This window comes from Chelon labrosus, assembly GCF_963514085.1.
Source record: "Chelon labrosus genome assembly, chromosome: 5".
NCBI lineage: Eukaryota > Metazoa > Chordata > Actinopteri > Mugiliformes > Mugilidae > Chelon > Chelon labrosus.
In genome coordinates, this window is record NC_140341.1 from 8,187,949 (window position 1) to 8,213,688 (window position 25,740).

The 25,740-nt window shown below is 42.5% G+C and overlaps 1 protein-coding gene across 1 annotated transcript in view; it reads right to left on the reverse strand.

Annotated features, from left to right (window-relative positions):
- The window catches only part of pdia5 (protein disulfide isomerase family A, member 5), a 65,613-nt gene that overhangs the window by 23,333 nt on the left and 16,540 nt on the right, over positions 1-25,740 (reverse strand). The window contains exons 4-11 of the mRNA XM_084545223.1: positions 17,997-18,080; positions 17,814-17,859; positions 15,317-15,409; positions 11,563-11,623; positions 9,755-9,822; positions 6,859-6,950; positions 3,547-3,618; positions 608-744 (exon numbers count right to left, since the gene is read on the reverse strand). Coding sequence (XP_084401349.1) covers positions 608-744; positions 3,547-3,618; positions 6,859-6,950; positions 9,755-9,822; positions 11,563-11,623; positions 15,317-15,409; positions 17,814-17,859; positions 17,997-18,080 — 653 coding nt within the window. The remainder of the gene's footprint in view (positions 1-607; positions 745-3,546; positions 3,619-6,858; positions 6,951-9,754; positions 9,823-11,562; positions 11,624-15,316; positions 15,410-17,813; positions 17,860-17,996; positions 18,081-25,740) is intronic.

Genomic DNA, 25,740 nt, shown 5'->3' on the forward strand with positions numbered 1-25,740 from the left:
TTCTACTTCTCTGAAGGAAAGCACTGACATGACTCAGTGAATTATCTATTAGTTGATGACCTGAAGATTGATGAACAATCTTGAGAACTAATTATCGATTTCAAGAGTGAGAATTTGCCACTTTTCAGTAATTTGGGCTCTTGGATGTTTGTACTGTTAGTTTTTCTAGTATTTTCGACACCGTGAAGTATTTATTAAACGTACAAGAAGCTTTTAATTGATTGTAAACCATATTTTTTAAACTTGCACACAGCTAAAAAGTGAGAGTCTATTGCGATAAGCAGGATATAATACCCATAATTATCTTTTCATTGGTGCTTAATCACCTGAAAGTAAGTTCCTGAACTTTCAAGGGGTGGGGGTTGGGGGAGGTCTACTGCTCGGCTAAGGTTCAGGGAAGAGTATTCAATTAGATGCAGTCTGCAACCTCACCACTAGATTAAACTGAATCCTGCACACTGGTCCAGCTCTAAAGCGATAACACGACTGATAAATGGTTTGCCCTTGAGCAAGCGCTCTTAAATTTAGGAGGATTTTAAGCAGGAGCAGTCCAAAATCTAACTTTTAGCAGTTTTTATTTTCCTTCTTGTACGTTTTCTTTACTTACACGGGGCGTAGAACATGATCAGGGCTGCAGGATGTTCCTCCAGGAAGGTGTCAAAGGACTCGTCGGTCAGGTGGAAGACCGGGGAGTCTGTCTCCGTCCACGGCACCTCGGGCGCCTTTGGCTGCGGGGCCTGAGGGCTGAAACAGGAAGGGAAGACGGGAAGGTTAGCAGAGGTGAGAGACATTTATTTATATTATAAAAAAAAAAAAAGCAGACACGATCCAGATGGTGCGTAATCTGTATGTAAAAAAAAAAAAGAAAAAAAAAAGAAGATTTAAATAAAAATCAGAGCCAGCTGTAGCCCACACTCCACCCAATATGTCACACACACACACACACATCTGGTCCGAAGCAGCCCCACCTTGATGACGGAGTGCAGGGAGTCGATGCCAAGAACGAGTGGACGAAGACATAAACAAGTGCGCACGTACTCGCTGCACATTTAAAAAGACACTCACTCCCCTCTCCCCTTCTGCAATCTTTCCTCATCATCACACACTCCAGAGCCAAAGAGCTGAAGACTCATGAGGCTGGACATGAGTTTTTAAAAACACGGGTATTATTGTGCAACAGGAATGCTAAGAATTCTCCCCAGAACATTTATCTGGTATCCAGAATATCATGATGTATAAAGAGATGACATTGTTGGTTGCTCAGGTGTAATCACCATGGATACTACCTCCACTTCTGCATCCTATTACTGCCTCGCCACCCGACTCCGGACTAACGAGTTTGCGAAATGAGAAGAGATGTTATAATGATGGCATTGCTTGAGTAGAGCACACTTCCTGACTGTTTCTTCTCCAGGTGGGAAAAGAAAAAAAACAAAACAAAACACAGCTGTACTCTTTTCCACTGGTACCACAAATAACAAGTGGTAATGATTTAGTCTGGTGAAAAGAGTGGAACAAGCAAAACTGAGGTGGGAATAGGAAAAAAATAAATAAAATGAATCGGAACATTAGAGAAACTTTATCAGAACTTGGGAGGTGAATCAGAGGTAGAGAGTGTGGAAATAGTACAATGTTGATTTTCAGAAAAGCTTTCAGCGCACGACTACAAAAAGAGCTTTTTCAGGTTTTCAGCATCTGCACCATCCCTGGATGAAAAAAGACTCAAATTGAAAATGTGATGAGGCTTGCAGGAGTCCAGCTTTGTACCATGTGAAATAAACAGCCTGGCCAAGAAAAAAAAAAAGTTGCCACCTGGATCTAACTCAGCAAATAGGTAGGAGCCTCCTATTGGATAATTACTGCATGGGTGATTATCTTTCCGCTGGCAACAAGTTATTTGACCCAAACTGATGCAATGAGTAGCTTCTCATTTCTTAAACAACCATGTCTAAAGACACATCCTGTGGTCGTGGAAAAGATGTTAGTCTGTTTGAGAAGGATCAAATCATTGGAATGCATCAAGCAGAGAAAACATCTAAGGAGATTGTAGAAACTACTAAAACTGTCCAACGCATTATTAAAAACTGGAAGGATAGTGGGGAACCATCGTCTTAGAGGAAGAAATGTGGTTGAAAAAAAAATCCTCATTGATCGTGATCGGTGATCACTTAAACATTTGGTGAAATCAAATTTAAGAAAAACAATAGTAGAACTCAGGGCTATGTCTAATAGTGAAAGTAAGAGCATTTCTACACATACAATGTGAAGGGAACTCAAGGGATTGGGACTGAACAGCTGTGTAGCCTTAAGAAAACCACTAATCAGTGAGGCTAACCAGAAAAAAGGCTTCAGTTTGGAGCATAAAGACTGGACTCTGGAGCAATGGAAGAAGGTCATGTGGTCTGATGAGTCCAGATTTACCCTGTTCCAGAGTGATGGGGGCATCAGGGTAAGAAGAGAGGCAGATGAAGTGATGCACCCATCATGACTTGTGTCTACTGTACAAGCCTGTGGGGGCAGTGCTATGATCTGGGGTTGCTGCAGTTGCTCAGGTCTAGGTTCAGCAACATTATGTGTCCAAAGAATGAGGTCAGCTGACTACCTGGATATACTGAATGACCAGGTTTTTCCATCAATGGATTTTTTTCTTCCCTGATGTTCACGGACATATTCCAAGATGACAATGCCAGGATTCATGGGGCTCAGATTGTGAAAGAGTGGTTCAGGGAGCATGAGACATCATTTTCACACATGGATTGGCCACCACAGAGTCCAGACCTTAACCCCATTGAGAATCTTTGGGATGTGCTGGAGAAAGGCTTTGTGCAGTGGTCAGACTCTCCCATCATCAATACAAGATCTTGGTGAAAAATTAATGCAACACTGGATGGAAATAAATCTGGTGACATTGCAGAAGCTTATCAGAACAATGCCACAGCGAACGAGTGCTGTAATCAAAGCTAAAGGCAGATTATCAGTTTAAAACATGGCAACTATTCCGTCAACCGCCTCCTGACCGCTGCTGGCTCTAAATAAGCAGTAAAAAAAGCTTAGCACTGTGGAGGGAGTTGTTGCGCCTCCGGCTAAAAAGACCATAGCTGGAAGACATCCCCTGCCTGTCTCGCTCCGTTTCCTGTGATAGCTGTGAAAGCCCTGCTCTGTGCCCTCTGGCTCCAGCCCCGTGGACAGATGTGACTTTCCTTCCAGGCAGAGACACGCCGGGGTTTGCAGGCAGGGGGTGTGAGCCAAGGTGAGAAAGAAAAATGAGACAAGACCAAAGCAGGTGTAGATTGATGACACCGTGGCAAGGTGAGCCGGGGCGAGGACAGCGGACGAGAAGGTGCGACGAAGACCGCAGCTGAGGGAGAAGGCGACGTCGGGTTTCTTGAGGCGGGAGGAACAAGCGGGTTATTGTTTGAGGCAGAAGGGTTTAGCTCAGAAGCTGCGTCCTGTCTTTTATTATTCGAAGCGGCTCTGGACGCGACTCTGGCTTTGAGTCACGCGCTAAAAATCTGGAGTGGATGACGTGACTTGGACCGCACTCACCTCTTCATCCAGTCGGCTATATCCTTGGCCGTGGCTCCGTAGTTCTCGTAGTGGTAGAGAAACTTCCCCTTCCTAAAAGACAAAAGAGAACAAGAACCAGATCATTTCTAAACCGTGTCAGCGGCGGACGGATTTACGACTCTGGCAGCGCTCAAGGAGTTTTAAAAGCGCTGCCAATATGCCACAACTCACTGATTTTTATCACCCTTCCATGGTCTCTTGTTACCACATCTCTGCTAGTCTCCAACTGCATGAACGCTCCTTTACTGTCGCTCAGATATAATAAATTTCCTGTCTGTTGCGTGCTCAAGTCTCAGGAGCTGCAGTGACTTTTCTCTTTATGCATTTATTGTGTTTTTTTTAAATACAATCTTTCTCGGTGAACCAGTGCGTAACTTTAGTCCGTGAAAAGGGTAATATACATAAATTGTTCAAGTTGTAATAATCCCTAGCAACCACCGTTTGGTTCCAAGCCCACGGCGAGTGGACGCATACCGCAGAGAATCTAGGCCTGAGACAACTTTCAGCCAACTGCTGTCAGTGCTGAGGTTTCATTTCTTATCACTTCCCACAGAACTGACAGTGGAGAAAAAGCGGAGACAGGATCTTAAACACAGTCCCAGCAAACATAACATAACCCAGTTTCTTTATCAAAGAGCAGGGGTCAGACCTTTCAGAAGCAGCAAAGTTCAAAGCCGAGAGGAAATGTTTAAGAGGGCTGCGAAAGGCCACGACGGAAAAGTTTAACAAAGACTGACACTTCTTCTTCCGCACTGAATATTTTGTTAGCAAAGCTCAAAAGTGCCTACGAGGAACGCGACGTAATGCATTTGAAATGACTCGAAAGCATCTCCTCAATTCCGCGGCCTGAAAAGATTCAAAACTTCAGCAGATTTTCTTCACAGGAGCGAGTTTATCTACAGCATTCACTGTGACTAAATTAAGGTTGGAAAGCGGACGCGGCGGCTCGGCCCGGCCCGGCGCCTGAGGATCAGCGGCGGCAGTTACTGGCTCTGGGCGGCGTGATTCCGCAGAGGCCGACTACGACCCTGGTTACGGCTCCCGAGATACAGAGCGGACGCTATTAAAGGTGATACATGATTACGCACACGGGATTTGGAGCTTTAAACTTGCATCTTAAGTGAGCGGACTTCTGCAGCGGGGAGCGGGCTGCTTAGAATTCAATCAGCGAGATTTATGACCAACTCCACATTCGCTTGTTTTATCTCTGCTGCTCTAAAGTACACCGAAACCTTGAGAAATCACGCTGAGAAAATGTGAAGTAAATGTCGGCGGGCTGACGGTCCCTGGTGTTTTCTTGGCTAAAGGATGCAGGAAGGACAAAGGAGCTGAAGTTGTTCCGCTTTACTTGTTTGTTTGGTTGATATAAACGTGAGTCGTGCAGCTTTCTTAATCTGCATCGCTGAAAACCTAAAAGACCTTGAAAGCGGACGGCGGGTGCAGTGACGAGATAACTCCGACGGCGTTGATGCTGATTTAGCCTGCAGTGATTAGCTGCTTTTTTTTTTTTATCAGTGAGGGGCTCATTACTGAAGCCAATGGGCTAGGATGATCGTTAGCTAGCCTTGCGCTGACACTAATGCACTCCCGGCTAACAGACTGGCTCTAGCTCTGCTGCACAAACATGCGCAGGCGTGCACATGTACCTGCACATACACGATAAGTGCACACGTACAGGAAAAGTGCACACACACTGACTCACCACAGAGGCACTTAATCAGTCCCGGTCTAATTAAAAGGCCAAACTGGAATGAGAGTGTTTAATGTGGAAATGGGGATGATAAAGCTAGGGCAGGGGAAATAAGAGGCACAGCGCAGACACTAACCGTTAGGGTGCATAACATATAAGTAAAGTCTCCATGGCTTGACACCAAGCTGTCCTTTTTAGCATATATTTTCCCCTCTCTCACTCCTCCTCCTCCTCTTTTCCTTTCAACATCACCAAAACTGCTAAAGAATAAAGCTGAAAACAACAAAAAGAAGGCAACACTGTAAATGCGAGGACAGAGCAGGGATTCTATAGCCGGACGAGGGCCTGCAAACACAACCTGTGGAGGTGTGTATATGCGAGCCTGTATGCATACTTAGACGCTAGGGGAAGAACAGTAAACAGCAGAATAAATTTCTTCTAAACGTTAGAAGGGAATGCACAAGGCCAAGCACTAAATCAATGTCACATGTGGCCTTCAGGTCCTTTCTGAGGATGGAAAACTTTGGTACAGTGTATTACAAGCCTTTGCTTAGTCGATCACGTAAATAATTAAAAATGCTGCCTCGTCAATATAAAGACCGCCGTAAGACTCAATACAACAGCCTCGTAGGAAGGAATTCAGACAGAAAAAAATTATGCAGGGTTGCCGAGCAAAAAAAAATAACTTTTCTACAATGCTTGTTATCCAGATGATCAAACACAGAGAAGCAAATGCTGCCACAAATGTTTTCTCCTACGTTCAAACTGGCCTTCCTGGGTCAGATTTGTTGTCACTGGTGCCTCCTCCTCCTCTAGTGCAGCCCCTTTGTTTTGCTTTAAAGGGGAATTACTATTTTTTACAACCTGGACCTTATTTCTGGCATAAAATAAGATCGTTTACTCACCTATATAACTTTGGTGTCATTTGGAGTCGTTCGGACAATATTTAGATCCGCGTATATCCATATAGTGGGAGTGATTGGGGCACCGAAACGCAGCCTCTAAATAACGCATTATCTGCCTCGAAACTCGTTCATTTCACCAATATTTTGTTATGATACGCTAGTGCTATTCCCCGTTGAGTCCGGAGTTACCTGTTGTCTATTTGCGGACGTGCAGCGGGAGCGGCAGATAATGCGTTATTTAGAGGCTGCGTTTCGGTGCCCCATTCACTCCCACTATATGGATATACACAGATCTAAATATCGTCCGAACGACTCCAAATGACAATCGTATTTTATGCCAGAAATAAGGTCCAGGTTGTAAAAAACGGTAATTCCTCTTTAACAGTGTGTTTTCTGTCATTGCAATGTGTGAATCCTATACGAACATAGCAGCAACAAACAATGACAGGAAACCGTGTGTGTTCTCCAGACAGTGGCCTTGACCCCTTACATTTTTCATGGCCAACAGCAGAAACTTTCTCCTTTAAGCCCGACAGAGGCAAACTTTATATCTCGAGGGCCACCTGTATGTCTGCTGCCATTGTGACTTTAGGCCCGGACGGTGTTTATCATTTGAAGTGGCCCTTCTCTGATGTTTCCGAGCCTTGGAGAAGATGGCTAAGCTCAAAGTGAGACGGATGAGAGGAGGTGACTCACTCAAAGTAGCAGAAGGTGGGGTAGCCTTTGACGTTGTACTCCTGCTTGAGGCCGTCGAACTCGGCTGGGTGCACATTCATCCCCGCCAGGACCTTATAAAAAATTAAAATAAAAGGGAAAAAGTGAGGCGCGCGTTGTCGGGAGGTGGAGGGAAGTAAAGGCAAAAAGAGAGGAATAAAGAAAGGACATCAAACACCAGGAAGACAGGTCACACATTATCAGACGGCTTTGAAGGAAGAAGATGGATTAGATTCGGGGTGAAATTAGACGGGTATAATGTTGATTAGCAGGCTGTAATCAACAATCAAACACTTTTTGTTATCAACTTCCTTGACATTTTAATTTAAATAGCAGAAAGTGACCAGTTTTATGCAACAAGGAAAGGGGAAACCTCCAGGATTGAAAAACAAGCCAATGCACCAAGTACCAAATACTGCAGTTCCAGAAATGGCCACACAAGACTTCAAAGGCGAGTTAAAAGAAATTACCATTTTTTACAAGCTGGACCTTATTTCTGGCATAAAATACGATCGTTTACTCACCCATATAACTTTGGTGCCATTTGGAGTGCAGCGTATATCCATATAGTGGGAGTGATTGGGGCACCGAAACGCAGCCTCTAAATAACGCAGATAATGCATTATCTGCCGCGAAACTTGTAACTCTGGACTCAACGGGGAATAGCACTAGCGTATCATGACAAAATATTGGTGAAATGAACAAGTTTCGTGGCAGATAATGCGTTATTTAGAGGCTGCGTTTCGGTGCCCCAGTCACTCCCATTATATGGATATACGTGGCGCTCCGCTGGATCTAAATATCGTCCGAATGACTCCAAATGACACCATAGTTATATGGGTGAGTAAACGATCACATTTTATGCCAGAAATAAGGTCCAGGTTGTACAAAACGGTAATTCCCCTTTAATCCCTCCCTACGCACAGCAAAAAGAAACATGTTTACAGACTGGTCTATAGCTAATTACCCCATTCATGACAATTGTACATTTTATATAATTCTCCCATTTAAATTATATTATTAAATTAAAGTGCAGCATGCCAATGTTAAACATGTTTGCTGTCACCATGGTATGTTTAGCAAAACAAGCCATTACAGTGTTTCCCCCTAAGTTCACTCTATAATTTTTGTCTACTTTTCAGCGGGTTGACTCGGCCTATTTATCGACGCACGGTCTCCGTCCTGGTACGAGGGAGCTCAACTGCGACAGCGCATCTGGGCAGAATGTGGGTGTTTTTAAGGCATCTTGTCATGTCGTAAAAGTTTTGGGCAAGTCAAATATTCAAGAATATAGTCGAAATATTGTACTCCAGAGACAGGTGTTGGATTAGAAAGTAATATTGTTCAGCCTTGAACATTTTTAACAAAGAGAGAGTACATTTCAGTATGAGATTTTGCCTAACTGTCTTAAATAATATGCAAGAGTATCGAGAAGTGATTTCCCAGGTCTGTAATTATACGCCGAGTGAAAATCTGCCCCATATACACACCACGGTTCTAACTAGCAACGCTGACACAGTCAAAAGTTCAATGCCTACAGCTAAGAAATGACGAATAGGTGAAATGGTTCTTTTAATACGTACATTTCTTTGATATAAATCTACAAGCGACAACTTTCCAAGTTCTTTCTTCTGAGTTAAGCTCTCACAGTACTCTGTTCAGTACAGAAATAGCTAGAAGAGTCATGACGAGAGTTCTTCAGCAGCATCCCTCATATTCACTACGTGTCAGAATTGGTTTTGAGAGGTACAGTCTGGACAGTCAGGCCAGGCCTAAAAAAAACAAAATGATTCAGTAAAAACAACTCCTCCCCCCTGTAATTGGTGTTTTTACCCTGACGGGATGCAACACTTCAGACGTCGCCTTTCCGTCTTCTAGTGTCAACGACACAGAGGCGTGAAATTTGTTCTACAACTTGGCTAACCACTGATTCAGCATTCACTTCTGAGCAGCTCTATTAGTCTCCAATGAAAGGCGCCCGCCGTTGCATGCATGTTCTGTACAGGAAGCTTGTGAGCACGCTGCAGTTTCCAGTCGAGAGGCTTCTGATAAGCGTGCTCGATAATGAAAGGAGCATGTTGTTAATTATATTTTCCTTTCCTTTCATTCCTCCCTCTGATTCTCCTTCTGGTGTTTGAGGAAAATAGTTTATGAGCACATTTGTCACTCCAGTTAATCACACAGGCCTTTAGTTGCTTTTGTGGGCGCGTCCCTCCGGCGCTGTTAAAGCAAACCTGGACGCCCACTCCTAAGTAAAGTTAGGAAGCAAACGCAAAGAATGAGCAGGTTATAGTGAAATTTATTCGCATAGATGTCGTAAAACATCAGCGGGAGGGAGCCCAGCTATTAACTTTGGCTTAAGGTGCAGCAAACAAACATATAAGAAACATATTTAACACAATCTACACCTGTACAAAACTATAAAACACTAAAATCATTAAAACCGATCGCTAGGCTTCAGAATGAAGTACTGTAATTGCTCTGGTGGGTCGATGCAAAGCAAAACACAGATAAAATATAAATTCATTCCAGCAGAGAGAGGATCAGGGCTCCTGAATTACCTTTAAAGGCCATCTGGGTTATTATTCTACTAAATCAAAACCTATGGTTAAAATTAAAAAAAGAAGTAGGTGAGGTGTTTTATACTTCTGTGAAGTTTCGCAGGAAATACAATCAAGGAAATCCTTCATTTAGGTCAGAGCTGACATTAAGGCAGTCTGTACTTTTGTGGACTGCCAAGCTAACCATCCAGACGTTCAGTGCTGACACATCTCATTTAATCTGCAAACACCAGGGAAGAGTGGCGGCAGACACAGAGGCGTTTAACGCAATAAGACGGCGGGGCCGAGCGAGTGGAGGGGAGATTTAGCAGACTTACATATTTTCCCTTTGTCTCGGTGGCGGCTTGCTGAAAAACGGGCTGCATTCGCTTGCAAACGCCGCACCCTGCAACGAAACAGAGCAGCGGAGTTTATTACAGAGAAATCAATGGAAACCGCCGCCGTGACAACTACACGATAATCTACACGACTGTCAAAAGATTTCCCATCATCTGCGGGAAGAATGGCTTTTTTGTTAAGAGTAGCTGGCAGTATGCTATCGGATGATATGATATACTGAAAACCACTGACCGTAGTAATTGGAGAAAAACACATTATTTACTGCTGAGGGGAAGACAATTAACTGCAAAGCTGACTAAACATGGTTTTGTTGTTGAAACTGATATTTATCATTTAGCCACATGGTTCCCAACCTCAACCTGGGGTCCACACCCCATAAAAAGAGAGAGGTACCAGCAATCATGCTAGGAGCCCATCAAATTAAATTAACCAATTAAATTAGCCAATCAAACCATTTGCATCCCTTCATAATCCAGCTATGAAAGCTCTGACCAAGAAACTACTGGGATATTATTAATGTAGTATTAAAAAATATATATATTTACTCACTTTTTCACGTCTTTTGAAATACTTTAATTTTACATTTACAGCTAAGTGTCTCCACAAAATAGCTCCAATTTTTAATTGTTTTTTAATTTTGAATCCTTTCATAACTAGACTTCAACATACTGCTGTTAACACCGGACATACACCGATCAGGCATAACATTATGACCACCTTCCTCATATTGTGTAGGTCTCCCTTGTGCCTCCAAAACAGTTGTGACTCATCAGAGAATGGACATGGGCCTTCTGAAGGTGTCCTGTGGTGTCTGGTAACAAGATGTTGTTAGTGGGGGGGTCTTTGAGGGGAGGGGCCTCTGTGGATCATCCCACAGATACTTGATCAGTTTGGGATCTAGTGAATTTGGAGGCCACGTCAACACCTTGTGATGTTCTTCATGTTTTTTTGAGTTGTTCCTAAAGCGTTTTTGTGTGTGTTCCTGTGTCAGGGGATGGCTGCTGCCATCAAGGAGTGTCATTGCTATGGGGTGGGGGTGCCTGGTCTGGTCTGGTCTAGGTGGGTGCTACATGTATAAGTAACATCCACACGAATGAATGAATGCCAGGTCCAAAAGATTCCCAGCAGAACACTGAATTGTCACAAGATCACCAATGTTATTCACTTCTCCTGTCAGTGGTTTTTAATGTTATGCATGATCGGTGTACATCAGAAGGAAACTGCAGACTTAGATGCTGTAAGACGTCATTTGGACAAACTGGGCTCAGCTTGTCTTAGATACAAGTAAGTAATTACTAAGACGTCACTTTGAGTTCTGGGAGTAAGTGAAGGGCAGTAGCTCAGTAGTTCTTTTTTTTATAATTAATTCTCAAAAATATTTGAGGTTAATCAGCGAAGACAATACTTCTTGGTTGGACTCCATGTTCCTGACTGGACAGTAAAATCTGCAGAGTATATATATGTATATTCAAAGATGAGCTAGCGTCTCCTATATGGCATGGATGGAGAAGATCTGATTGTCAGTATCGATTACAACAGTGTCGTATTACCATGTAAGCTCCAGCTTATTGATCGAGTCCACATATTGTGCTCTCGCTCTTCCAATTACACACCTTATAAATTAGATTATTTTCATATTTTCAGGATGATAATATCTACTGTCAGCTTTTCCAGGAACTCTGTCTTCTGTCACGCTATGTTGAAGCACTCGAGCAAAAAAAAAAAAAAAAAAACGAGCACAACTCGTCCCAGTCACTGTGAACTAGCAACGCTGTAAAAGACTCACAGGGAGCGTAGAACATCATGAGGACCGGCCTCTCCTCTCTCTTCAGCAGCTTCCTGAAGTCCTTCAAGAGTCAGAGAGAGGGCGAGAAGCTTTATTAGTTAGAAACAAAACGTGTATACAACTCATGAAATGGCAGCAAACCTCAAAAAACTTTGACAAAAACAAAAAAGTAATTTTAGCTTTTTCAACTACACATTAATGCCTGTGTAAATTATAGGTAAATATCTGATCAGATGTGAAATCAGCTCATAAAATCCTTGGACTTATTTTTATTTTTGTTTATGCCATTTTCTGCATTTCCCAAGTGTGAGGGAGATTCAAAACATTACAGTGAAAGCACTGCCAGGTCTGAAAGCTGATGTCAACAAGATGTGAATCAAAACCAATGACTAACATTAGTTTTGTGAAAATTGGAAAATCAGTGATACAAAAAAATAGTCTTCCATGCTTTTTCAGTACCAAACCGAAACACAATCAAAACACAATCTCCTCCCGACTCTCGACTCGAACTTGTTGAACCATAAATTACATATGTAACGTGAAAAGCCAAATATTAACTGATAAAATGAAAACTCTCCTGTACCGACGCAGGCCAGGCCATCTTCTACACACATTCAGATGTTGAATTACTGTTATTTAAGACTACTCTCATCAGCGGCGGTCACTGGCGGTGCCGTTTGTTTGGGCAGCAGCGAAACACGGCGTTCGCGGAGCTTAATGTCATGTTGCGCAGACAAGTGTATCAGCATGTTGCCTGTGTTTTCACAGTGGGGGATGGGGGGCATTGATGTGAACATGTCCGACTCAGACGCAGCTAATGTTATTTAGGTTCATTGAGAGCAGGGGTCACGTTAACCGAATATTTTCCGTTTTTTTAAACGTGACGGAAAAATCTGAAGGCCAGCTGTCATTTTGACAGATTGCAATTCACACCCCTGACCACTTGGTGGCGAGTGACCTTATTAATTGGCTCTTGTCTCTTATCGCAGTTTGCGTTCCAAACATCGCAGAACTTTTGTCGGTGCACGATTTCCTGGTACACGATTACACTGATGCACACGTCAGAGCTCGGCAACCATACACCATAGACATACACTATATTACCAAAAGTATTCGCTCACCCATTCAAATGATCAGAATCAGGTGTTCTAATCACTTGGCCTGGCCCCAGGTGTATAAATTCAAGCACTCAGGCATGCAGACTGTGAAACAAGACATTTGTGAAAGAATGGGCCGCTCTCAGGAGCTCAGTGAATTCCAGCGTGGAACTGTCATAGGATGCCACTTGTGCAACAAATCCAGTCGTGAAATTTCCTCGCTCCTAAATATTCCACAGTCAACTGTCAGCTCTATTATAACAAAATGGAAGCGTTTGGGAAAAACAGCAACTCAGCCACGAAGTGGTAGGCCACGTAAAGTGACGGAGAGGGGTCAGCGGATGCTGAAGCGCATAGTGCAAAGAGGTCGCCGACTTTCTGCACAGTCAATTGCTACAGAGCTACAAACTTCATGTGACCTTCAGATTAGCCCAAGTACAGTACGCAGAGAGCTTCATGGAATGGGTTTCCATGGCCGAGCAGCTGCAGCCAAGCCACACATCACCAAGTGCAATGCAAGGCGTCGGATGCAATGGTGTAAAGCACGCCGCCACTGGCCTCTAGAGCAGTGGAGACGCGTTCTCTGGAGTGATGAATCACGCTTTACCATCTGGCAATCTGATGGACGAGTCTGGGTTTGGAGGTTGCCAGGAGAACGGTACATTTCAGATTGCATTGTGCCAACTGTGAAATTTGGTGGAGGAGGAATTATGGTATGGGGTTGTTTTTCAGGAGCTGGGCTTGGCCCCTTAGTTCCAGTGAAAGGAACATTGAATGCTTCAGGATACCAAAACATTTTGGACAATTCCATGCTCCCAACCTTGTGGGAACAGTTTGGAGCGGGCCCCTTCCTCTTCCAACATGACTGTGCACCAGTGCACAAAGCAAGGTCCATAAAGACGTGGATGACAGAGTCTGGTGTGGATGAACTTGACTGGCCTGCACAGAGTCCTGACCTGAACCCGATAGAACACCTTTGGGATGAATTAGAGCGGAGACTGAGAGCCAGGCCTTCTCGACCAACATCAGTGTGTGACCTCACCAATGCGCTTTTGGAAGAATGGTCAAAAATTCCTATAAACACTCTCCTCAACCTTGTGGACAGTCTTCCCAGAAGAGTTGAAGCTGTAATAGCTGCAAAAGGTGGACCGACATCATATTGAATTCTATGAGTTAGGAATGGGATGGCACTTCAGTTCATAGAATGAGTAAAGGCAGGTGAGCGAATACTTTTGGTAATATAGTGTATATACAATATATATGTATATATGTCTATGTCTATGCAGCTAACGGCTACCAAAATGGAATTTGCATACCACAGAAGCACTTCAACCCTACGGTACCATCTAAGAGCTGTTTACGCTAGCAGTCCCGTTCCGAGTACGGACAAGACGTGTCGGCAGCCGAAACTTTTATTTTTGTTACCATTTAAAGTCAATACTGTTCTGAAAAAAGCACTTAAAGTTAATGAAACTTTAATGAAAATTAAATGCTATTGAATATGTCATTATTATCATTTTAAAAAATTAAAGTGACGGGTAAAAATAGATTATGACGGGATTTTTATGACCCTGTCAGTCAAAATGACAGACAACGAAAAAGTCTAGCGCAACCTCTGATTGAGACGTCCGAGTGCGAGGTTCCTTTTTGAGGAATCGATAACGCTGAAAAGATGTAATTCCGACAGATCGAAAAATCTGAACTGGATCTAAAGGTTCATTTAAGGTACTGCGGGACATAGACGACGTAACCTACGTACGTAGCCGACGCAGGTGTGAGCCATTTACACGTGTGCGCTCGTCAGTCTGGCTCGCTCTGCAACAACACCACCCAAACACTAGTTGGCGCTGTGTCTTTTTTTTGCCATTTGGGTTAATTTTCGTTTCTACTTCCTGCTTCGCTTTCAACAACGGCGACTGAAACTTTCGCGAGTCGTACAAATCCGAAAATTGAGGAGATGGAGAAGCAGACGGAAATGCTAAAGCGGAAACACGCTACTACCAAGCGGACCAATCACAGCTCTTGTGGTAAACCGCCTATAAGTTGGATCCAGTTTTCTATTCCTTCTCAAATCTGTAGTGATACCGACACCCAGCACTATTAAACTGCATGTCAGATTGATCACATCAACATTTTTATTTATTTTTTATTTTTTTCCACGGACAGTAGGTGAATCACCGTCATAGCAGTTTCTATCGTCAGATACTTCCAAAAAAAAAAAAAAAAAAAAGCATATTCAGCACAATCCTCTGTTGACAGCTCCAACAAGCCCCAAGGCAGAAACGGGCAAGCGAGCAAAAACTGTCAGCTTCTCTGTTCATTAAATTAAAGGGCCTTTTGTGCTGTATATACTGTATCTGTGAGCGGTCAGGTTGTCAGGCTGCGGGTGAATTTTTAATACAGGCGTCATCCGACTCTGAGAGCTATATAAAAATGTTTCAGAGGCGCGAGGACAAGGCTGTGTGGGCTGACCGGATGAACTACGCAGGACGGCTCTTTGATGATAAAGGCATCGTATGTTGCTTTTATGTCGCGCCGCTCGAGATCTAAGCTCTCCAGCCGAGCGCATCGTCTGCTTTGTTACGCTCGTATTCTTGTAATCGCGCTTGTCATCAAAAAAACATAAGGTCGGTTGTTCCTCGACTACCACCACTTACTTTTTCTGTCTCTATGTGGAGGACATCTTTCGCCTCTGGGTTCTCCTCCCACAGCGGAGGCCCTGACGGGTCTTTCAAAAATGCCACCATCGACTGAATGGAAAAAGAGAGAGAGAAAAGTCAAAATGATGAATCAGCCCGTCTAAACAAAAGCAGCACTTAAATGACGCGACAACTTGTTCTGGCACACAGTCACCCCGCGAACAATGGGGTGATGATTCACGTGAGCGTTGCCGAAAGTCGCTCCTAAATTTAGCCGAGGCAACGCTGCGGTCCGTGCCAGATGGAGGATCGTATAGTCTATGCAACCGAGAGGTGTCAGAGTTATATCCGTACTTTTAACGTGTCTGGTTGTGGGTTTTCTGTGAATATAATGAACCATATGTCCGCGGAGGCGACAGAAGGAAACGTTTCATCGAGGCCGTGCTGTAACAACGACGTATATGTTTTATGATCTTGATGTTTATCATGTGATGGTTTAAACTGAGACTTTGGGTCTTTTATTGACTCACAGGACTTTCCATCTGTTGGGAAAAGAAATACAAAAACACAAAGAAGCCCCTCTATATTTTAGATATTCTTAATTAGGACTGAACAGATGAATTTTAAATGTTTAAATCTCAGTTTGATTTGAAAACCAAGTTGACGGTGGGTAACTCGTCGCTGTCCGGCCATTGATACGTGTCTGTACCCATATTTTTTGCAGAGTTTCCACTAGACGGACAACTTTACAGCTTTTTAGCAATTCAACCCTAACCCTAACCCTAACCGGTCAGGCGTAACATTATGACCACCTTCCTAATATTGTGTAGGTCTCCCTTGTGCCTCCAAAACAGTTGGGACTCATCACAAAATGGACATGGGCCTTCTTAGGGTCTCCTGTGGTGTCTGGCAATAGAATCTTACTAGTGAGGGGCCTCTGTGGATCATCCCACAGATACTTGATCAGTTTGGGATCTAGTGAATTTGGAGGCCAGGTCAACACCTTGTGCTGTTCTTCATGTTTTTTTTTTTAGTTGTTCCTGAAGTGTTTTTGTGTGTGTTCCTGTCTCAGGCTACATCCTGCGGGGGATGGCTGCTGCCATCAAGGAGTGTCATTGCTATGAGGTGGTGGGGGTGCCTGGTCTGGTCTAGGTGGGTGCTACATGTCTAAGTAACATCCACATGAATGAATGAATGCCAGGTCCAAACGTTTCCCTGCAGAACACTGAATTGTCACAAGATGGTCAATGTTATTCACTTCACCTGTCAGTGGTCATAATCTTATGCCTGATAGGTGTACATAACTGCAGCCGACACATTCATTAAGTTTCAGCTTAGGGCTGATTCTATTAGCCGATCAAACTATATGACGACGAGCCATGTTGTGTGATTTATACTGTGTTCCCAAACATTATAAAACTCCCAGAAGGCTCAAGACATCTGTGAAATCATGACAATAGTAAAAAAATTAAAATAAAATATAATAATAAATGCAAAACTCTGCGGGATTAATGTTCATTTTTTTGTCATTATGTTTGGTTTGCTGCAGAGTCGTGGAGTACCAGATGGAGATGGAACATTATTAACAGGTCTGGAGGCTATGAAGCAGTTTGACGACGACTGGTTCGGATGACAAACGTTATATTATGTTACATTACTTTCAACTGACACGATTGCTTAAAAACTGTAATGGTGAAATTCTGAACACTATTTAGCTGATGTGGTGAAGTCCTCAAGAAACAGCGGCTAATTCCCACATCTAGAATTGACTTTATCATTTTAAGCGATGTTTATCTCCACTGAATAAATTCCCTGCTAGTGGTTTAGTCTCTGTAGAGACTCCTGGGGGTAAATACCTGTCTCTTTAGTTGTTCAAGCTTGTTCACCAGCTAGTCTCAAGCTGTGTCGCTCTGCTGCTAGATGAGTGTTTTTTGTATTTTTGTTTTTTTGTAGAGCTTTTACTTTGAGAACAACTGCCTGCTGTCGCCACAAGCAGTTTGACAGCGAACAGGTGTGGAGGTGGGAGTGAGGCACACCGGATGTAGATTCCTCAGTAGAAATTAGTCACTTTGTCACACTGTGTTTAAGTTAAAACTAAATTGAAATTAGTTTGGCCGAATTTAAATTATTAAAATCAAAAATTAGCCATCTTACATTAATCTCTACGTCTCTTTAAAATACCGGGTTAATATAAATACTATATCTAACCTCTTTGACTGTAGTAATAAGATATGATTATACAAATCAATCAGGACCATATATGAAATATTTACACAAAATAATTAGACTGAATTACACTCAATGTATTAGTCAGAGCAATCATCTCTTCATAGTACCCGCAGTGAAGCAGCTCTTATCAAACTAAATGAATACATTAAATGAAAACCGACACGCTGGGCTCCACGGGAGAGATTCGTGTTCGTTAATGGCTGAACTAATACCATGGCGGCGAAGAAACATTAGTAATCACCACGCATCAGATAGCACATGTAAAGAACACGGGATTTCAGATCACCTTGAAGGTAGCGGGCCTGGTGTACTCCGTGTGGAACGTCCCATCTCTGCAAAACACACAAGGAACAGCTCAGAAGACCAGGAAGAGTAACGGACTGCTAAGCCGTAAACACTGAATTACTTTCCGAAAAGCACAGAGGTGTGGAAATGTGTCGGGCGGCCGACTGAGTTTCCGGTCACTCACTTGTAATGCAGCAGCTCTGCTCCTCCACGTTTGGAGCTCGGGTCCACCTTCACTTTCTTACAGAGCTTGCGGCCCTCTGAGTCTCTGAGAGAGAGGTTAAAATACACAAAAGAACACAGAATGGTATGATTATTAAACTGCTGCAAATTTGCAGTGTTTCCCATACAATGTTAATACTACGGCGGCCCACCAGGGTCTAAGTTGCTCCGCTGTGGTCTCCGCTGCGCATCTCCCACTCCCTCCCTCATTTAATCTTACATACATTTATGCATAGAAAGCCACGTGTCAACAGCATTATGTTTGCATGCCACTAATTGTCGCTAAATTACATCACATTCATAAATTACCGTAATGATGTTAATATAGGCTCTAGAGTCATTACGGTAATTTAATGACGGACTGCTAAATAAAAATAAAAATGGGTTTATTCTAGGTGCAGACATTTCATGTACTGTATGAACTGTTTTTAATAGCTTTGATTAATTAGAGGTTTTGTTAAGACAGTATACCTCCCCATCAAAAAACAAACAAAAACAAAACGACAGGGAAATCTTGCATATATCTTGCAGGATAAAACTCTAAAACAAACACAATTTCACGGATATGTTCAACCAGTCCCTAACGTAAATTTTTATGTTTTTTTTTTCTCATTCTGTAACACAGTTGGATATCGCTAATTGTCGCTAAAAATCGTTAAATTACCGTAATGATGCTCATATTGGATTTAGTGACATTACGGTAATTTAAAGAAAAATTTAATAAATCCATGGGTTTATTCTACGTGCAGACATTTCATATACTGTATGAATTATTTTTAATAGCTGTGGCAGTATCACAATTAGAGTGTTTATTAAGACAGTGAAAAAGATAAAAACAAACAAAAAAACGCCTTGGAAATCCTGTGGGAAACATTGAATTTTCTTCATAGAATAAAACTAAAAAAAAACAACACAATTTCACTGATATTTTACTGTACTGTTTTACAGTGCTGCTATCTCTGTTACAGTTTGCTGTTCTACATCAATGTCATGTATATATTGTATATTTTGTTGTGTATTGTGTATCTTTATGCTGCTATAGCTTTTATTTTTATTGCTTCCAACTCAGAGAGCTGTTAAACTGCATTTCATTGTGTTTTATTGGACAATAACAATAAAAACTTTGTATTCTTGTTCTTATATTTATCTAAAACTTAGAACGGTATAGTGTACAGTAAGCATCACTTATTTATTGGAAAAAAAATCCCAATAGAAGCATTTGAAAGTTCTCCAAAAACGCAGTCATTTTTGTTGTAAAAATAATATTCAAACTGTCTTCTGTCCAGTTCTTAATACTATACTGCAACCATTTCTTTATTATATTCATTGTTTGTATTATGTTTTTGTTTCTTTGTAAGAATGGGCCTTGTTAACAAAGCCTTTACACAGGTTTCCTGCAGACAAAGAAGATGCTACATAAAGACACGACAGCTTTGTGTTTTGAGTGATCCAACCGCATGTACAGTGTCATATTCCCTCTGTTTATTAGTTGCTCCGATATGCGTACACAAACACTCGTGCGATCTGCAGTGTGGATGCGATGCAGATTACAGTCTGTATGTATGAGGCTCATTATTTCTATAATTGAAAAAAAAAAAAAAAGGACTGTAACTGGAAAAGGAAATAAATATGCATGCAGCCACCTACACATACTTCACACTTGCTTCTATGAAGCACTGTGAGCAAGCATGAAGTACCTTTCCTCTTCTGTAATAAAGAGCGTGCAAAATCTGCATTCATTTAGAGGGAGATGGATATAAGTACAGAGAGGTCTGATGCAAATAAACTCAGAGAGGTGGAATTAAATTATGAATCCCAGACCAACAGCAAGCAACAGTCACAGTATATTTCTTTACCATCCTATAAAGTGGAGCAAATGAGTGTACGTGTTGCAGGTACAATAAATAAATGTGTGCTCAACGCCACATTCGGCTGACTCATGACGGCAGATGGCGGCAGTCGGGGCACACCAGGAGCAGATGTGACCTCGACACATATTTGGACATGCAGTCACCTGAGTCAAGACCAGCCTGCTGCTTCTAACTCCTTAAAAACAGACACCAATGACAGGCTGAGAGGCAGCTACGTAGTCAATAAGATTTGTACAGGGGATTCTTTTATGTCAGGACTCATTTAAGGTTTCTTTTTTAAGAAATTCTGCGCTATAGTGGTCTAACAACTTGCTAAATGACTCAACGCCATTTATGTAAAGCTACTTCTAAAGACCTTTTAAAATGATATGAATAATATGGAGGAAACAATAATGTTGAAATGCTAAATATTCACTTCTCACAGCTGCTTTAGAGGTCAGTGCTTCAAGATGTCAATGGAGATATATGCAATACATATTTTGCACTATAATCACATGATTGGATTGCTTAGTAATGACACGTTAGATTAATTTAAAATGTTGTATTCTGTGCCTTTAAATGTGTTCAACATGGCAGTTATGACCCAGAGCAATCCCAGATCTCATCTGAGATCTGATATGGACTGGCTTGAGAGATCCTTACCAAGCAGAGGATAATATGTGTTGATTTAAAGGGGACATACTGTTTTTTTACAACCTGGACCTTATTTCTGGCATAAATTACAATCGTTTACTCACCCATATAACTTTGGTGTCATCTGGAGTCGTTCGTCAGATATTTAGATCCACGTATATCCATATAGTGGGAGTGACTGGGGCACCGAAATGCAGCCTCTAAATCTGCCGCAAAACTCATTAATTTCACCACTATTTTGTTATAATACGCTAGTGCTATTCCCCATTGAGTCCAGAGTTACCTGTTGTCTATTCGCGGACGTGCAGTGATTTGTTGTTCTTTGACTAGCTGTTCTGCTCTCTGCCTCGACATCCTCCTTCCAACGAGCTCCTCATCCGTATACTCTGGCCCGAAACCGCAAGGACGTCCATCATAAACAAAGTCTTCGTCCACCATAAACAAAGTCTTTGTCCACAACCTCGCAATCGGAAAAATATTCAGCCATGTTGAAAAAAAAAAAACTAGCAGTGCCAAATTACAGGTAAAGAAGCCGACGGTCACGGGTGCACGCGGCGCTCAGAGATGACATCATCCAGGTCAGAGTTTAGTAGGTCAATCTACAGACCCCGGATGGTGGTAACAGGTAACTCCGGACTCAATGAGGAATAGCACTAGCGTATCATAACAAAATATTGGTGAAATGAACGAGTTTCGCGGCAGATAATGCGTTATTCAGAGGCTGCGTCTCGGTGCCCCAGTCACTCCCACTATATGGATATATGCCAATCTAAATATCATCCGAACGTCTCCAAATAACGCCAAAGTTATATGGGTGAGTAAACGATCGTATTAAATAAGGTAATAAGGTCCAGGTTGTAAAAAACAGTAGTTCCCCTTTAACAGCCTTGCGCTAACATTTTAGCCTAGTTTAAATGTGCACTTAGATGCACAATTCCAGACTCTGATCTTGTATAAAAGTTAAGACAGTTTTGCCACACACACAGCAAACTCTTACTTGCACTTTGTTTACTATTTTCTTTGCCTCTACTCACATTGAAAGAATCTGAACAGGCCACACACTCAGTTACACTCAGATGAAACAAGGAACGCTGGCTTTCATCCTCTTTCTCCTTTGCTGGTACAAACACGGTAAAAAAAAAAAAGTGACTCAGAGAATAATCAGAACTTGCTATTATGCCTCTCCACTGTAGCTCCTGTCAGCTGACCAACGAGAGAACAGTGCTCTACAATTACAGAAGAAAGCCCAGAGAAGTCAGAGTGACTCACCAGCTGATGTTCAGTACAGAGAGAACAAAGGCCGTGAGTGGCAGTTCATTAGAGGTTTGTCCACTGGATGAGAAGTCACTGGAAGTGTTCTGCATTCCTCTCGGGGATAACGTCAATCGATGTGTCAGGGCTCTAACGTGGCACTCAGCAGGAAGTCAATGGCGAGGGCGGTAGGACATTTAGATCGGCTGGTCACCTTCAGTTGATGCAATCAGTTAATATAGCGTCATGTGTTTGTCACCGGTTAATTCACAGACTGCCTCTCTGCAGTCATGAACATGATGATACTGAGCTCTCTGGTGTGGATTCTAGTAGAATTTAGTGTTGACCACATGAATATGATCTGGTAGATGAACCTTATTGAGTAATTATTTATGTATTTAGTACTGTACTTGACAGGTTGGCTTCATAGATCTGTGGAGGTGTTAAAGAGAAGTCTGACAGATCAAGAAACAAAGCAATAGAGTGCTCAGTTTTTAATAAATTTCAATATCAAACCAACTCAAGGCAAGAAAGATAACAATAAACCAAACTGTTCTAAAAAGCCATCACACTTTACAGACCAAGATCCTCGGCCAACTTTGAGCTATGTTTGGAGTTTACCCTCTGTCAGGTTCAACCCAGGCTGCAACCTCGGAAAAATGGTTGGAAAGTGAAACTTTTGCAGAAGTGCCAAACTCTGCAGCTCTTCAAACAGACTATTGAGATTGGCTCCAAAACTGAGTCGATCTCCATTGACCTCAATGTTAAAGTGTCCGACTACAGCAGAAGTGAACATGTCCAAAGCCTGCTCCAAAAAAAATAAAACTTCCCGATTCAAAATGCTCACGGAAAGTCGCTTCACCTCCTGACAAAATGCTAGATATCATGGTTTGTTTGTTTGGTAATCTGAATGATCATGTTTTTTTGTCCCAATTGGACGAGCACTGTTTTGTCCCAAAGTCGCAGGAATTACTTCTCTTTTTAAAAAACGACTTATAGCACGCTGAAGCGCTCTAACGTGGTACTCAGCAGGAAGTTACAACATGGCTGAATATTTTTCCGATTGTGAGGATGTGGATGAACCATAGCAGTAGCAAATTACAGGTAAACAAGTCGACCGTCGTGGGTTCGCTCGGCGCTCAGAGACGACAACATCCAGGTCAGAAGACATCATCCGGGGTCTGTAGGTCAATCTACAGACCCCAGATGATGATAACAGGTAACTCCGGACTCAACGGGGAATAGCACTAGCGTATCATAACAAAATATTGGTGAAATGAAGTTGCGAGGCAGATAATGCGTTATTTAGAGGCTGCGTTTTGGTGCCCCATTCACTCCCATTATATGGATATACGCTGATGTAATTATCTCCCGAAGGAATACAAATTACACCAAAGTTATATGGGTGAGTAAACGATTGTATTTTATGCCAGAAATAAGGTCCAAGTTGTAAAAAAAAAAAAACAGTTAGTTCCCCTTTAAACCTTAAAGACTGAAATAAAATGTTGGAACCAAACCTTTTAAATCAGGCAAAAGCCAACAGAGACACTTTGTAAGGGATTAATAATGAATTTATCATGTAAAAAGGATGTTAAAGAGGATATTACTCTTCCAAAACACAAATCCTAATCCATGCATTGCTTGTTTGTGCTCTGCTATCCCCACTGTCCTATAGAAAGGCCATATACGGCAATACGTTGTCTCTTCCAGAGGAATGAAAGAGGGGCAGCTCAGTCCCGTTCTCCCTTCCTGTATGAGATCATCCATCCCACTGGTGGATCCCAGTTGGCCAACACTCAGGTCCCTGTCATCTGTTCAAAGTGTGTCATTCTGGCCTTCGTGGCTCTCTTCCTTGGCAGCGCTTGCCGTTCTCACGCTGTGATGTGCACTCTCCTCTCTCTCACCCTCTGTCCACCATGAGCTCTCAGCTGGGGCTTCGATTTGGAGCCGGTCCATTTGAGACGGAGGAGAAATATGCCAAACAGCACAATGCTTTGCCACGGAGCCTGGCATCGGATCCCCGGGTCCTGTAGCGATGAACCCAGCTCACTCTAGCTCCCCTGGCGGGAATCTGGCCCTGTGTAAAGTCTCTGCTTAGCATTAGCACACTCTCAAGAAGGCTGGCGTTTTTGGAGGATGAAGAGAGGGATGATACCGTAGTCTTTCACACAAAAACAGCGGGTGAGTCGGAAAGTAAACACGAAGAAAAGGACACGCATCACGGAGCGCCTTTGTCGAGAAACATGGACACCAGCGCCGCTGACAATCCCTCCAGACTGTTTTGAATTTCGCTTCTCTTCCTCTCTATCCAGCAGGTCTTCGATCCCGGATAAGGTTGAGAGAGATTGTGAATGCTGGAACGAGCACTGGGTGTCAAAGGGGAGTTATTCCCTTCCTCGTAGTTTCCTGTTTTATGATACATGCTTTCCTCTCTGGTGCGGAAGACGGTCCGTGCACTTGATGGGTTGACAGGTGTGAAAAAGAAAAACAGTGGAACGGTAACACCAGAAGGGCAAGAGGAACAACGAGCCAGAGTTCGATCGCTGGGGAGCAGAGCAAGTTGTGCTTGGAGAAAACAATTCCTGTCTAAGGAGTAGCCAGCGTTTAGCATTTAGCTGTAGAGCAGATGTGCTCCATAGAGTCATATGACAAATACACTGATCTGTCTTTAAGGGTAAAGTGTGTGTGGAGCACAAAAATAAATATTTTACAAATTCTCCAGACTGCCAGTAGTTCAAATTTGTCCTCTGTGGAGGACATTTGTAAACCTGAATATCTCCCACCCACTGCATACTACTGCATACTAACTCCTTTTGCTATCTACAGAGGACAGTTAGGGGTTTTCAATGATACCAAATGTGAAGGGGCTTTGGTACCTTTCTCTTTCTCATTAAGGAAAATGTTGTCCATCAGTCATATGATATCTTAAAAATAAAAACTTTAGACTGCAATTCCTGATTATTGCTTTAATGTTAATGAATGACAGTTTGTTATTTTTTGATTAATTAATTAAAATAAACTACTCATCATCTGGGCCACCTCTGGTACAGTGTACTGCACAGGCTGATCCTATAATGATTGCTGTGACTCTAAACAAATGAAGCCGTAACTACAAACCGATTTCTGTTCTTTTTATTTCTGACGGGGCAAACCACGGTAGATTTGTTTGTTCGGGTCGTGATTCATAAAAGGACTATGCTAAATTATTGAAAGATTAGTTGATGATAGTCACTGAATGGTGAGAAAAACGGGATTGTGCAGTGGCAGCGTGGAGGGTGGTGACTCCAGGACGCTGGAATTCACTGTTGAGCCTTCTCGAAGTGTTGTGGGCCTAACTTAAGGAAACATCGGTGAAGGGAGGTGCCCACTTGAAAACCCCAATGACATGCTGCATACTGCTGTTGACTAGACCAGGCATCTGATGTCTTCATGTTGGTCGGTAGCGATATTTCTTTGTTTGTTTAGCTGCTGAGCGGGCCATACAAGCCAGCAGCGTTAGGTTAGCTCATATTTCACAAGGTTTGAATTATCCTCTCCTGCTCTGTGGGCCTACAAGCCAGCAGCATTTACTTAGTTCACTTAGATTGCAGGTTAATCGTCATATCTCATGACTGTAGGTTTGTTAGGGTTTCTCAGTTGGACAGGGCCTCTAAATATGTTTTGGCTGGGATGTTGGCACAAGGGATTGTAACATCTAATCCTGTGTATTAAGGAATGACTGAAAAAGTTACTCAAATGTTTTTCATCCATCTTGCTAACGATTTAAACTCTAGTCTACGGATCAGATCTGCAGTCGTTTGAAAAGTTGAAACTTTGAAAGTTGTTCCTGATTGTTCGTTTTCCAATTTTTGATTGCTTTATTTGGCCTGGAATCTGAAGTTTTGTGTCTGATGTTAAACGACAAAAGATTTTTGCCAAACTAGAATGACCGCCTTGTGCTTAGATGTCCTT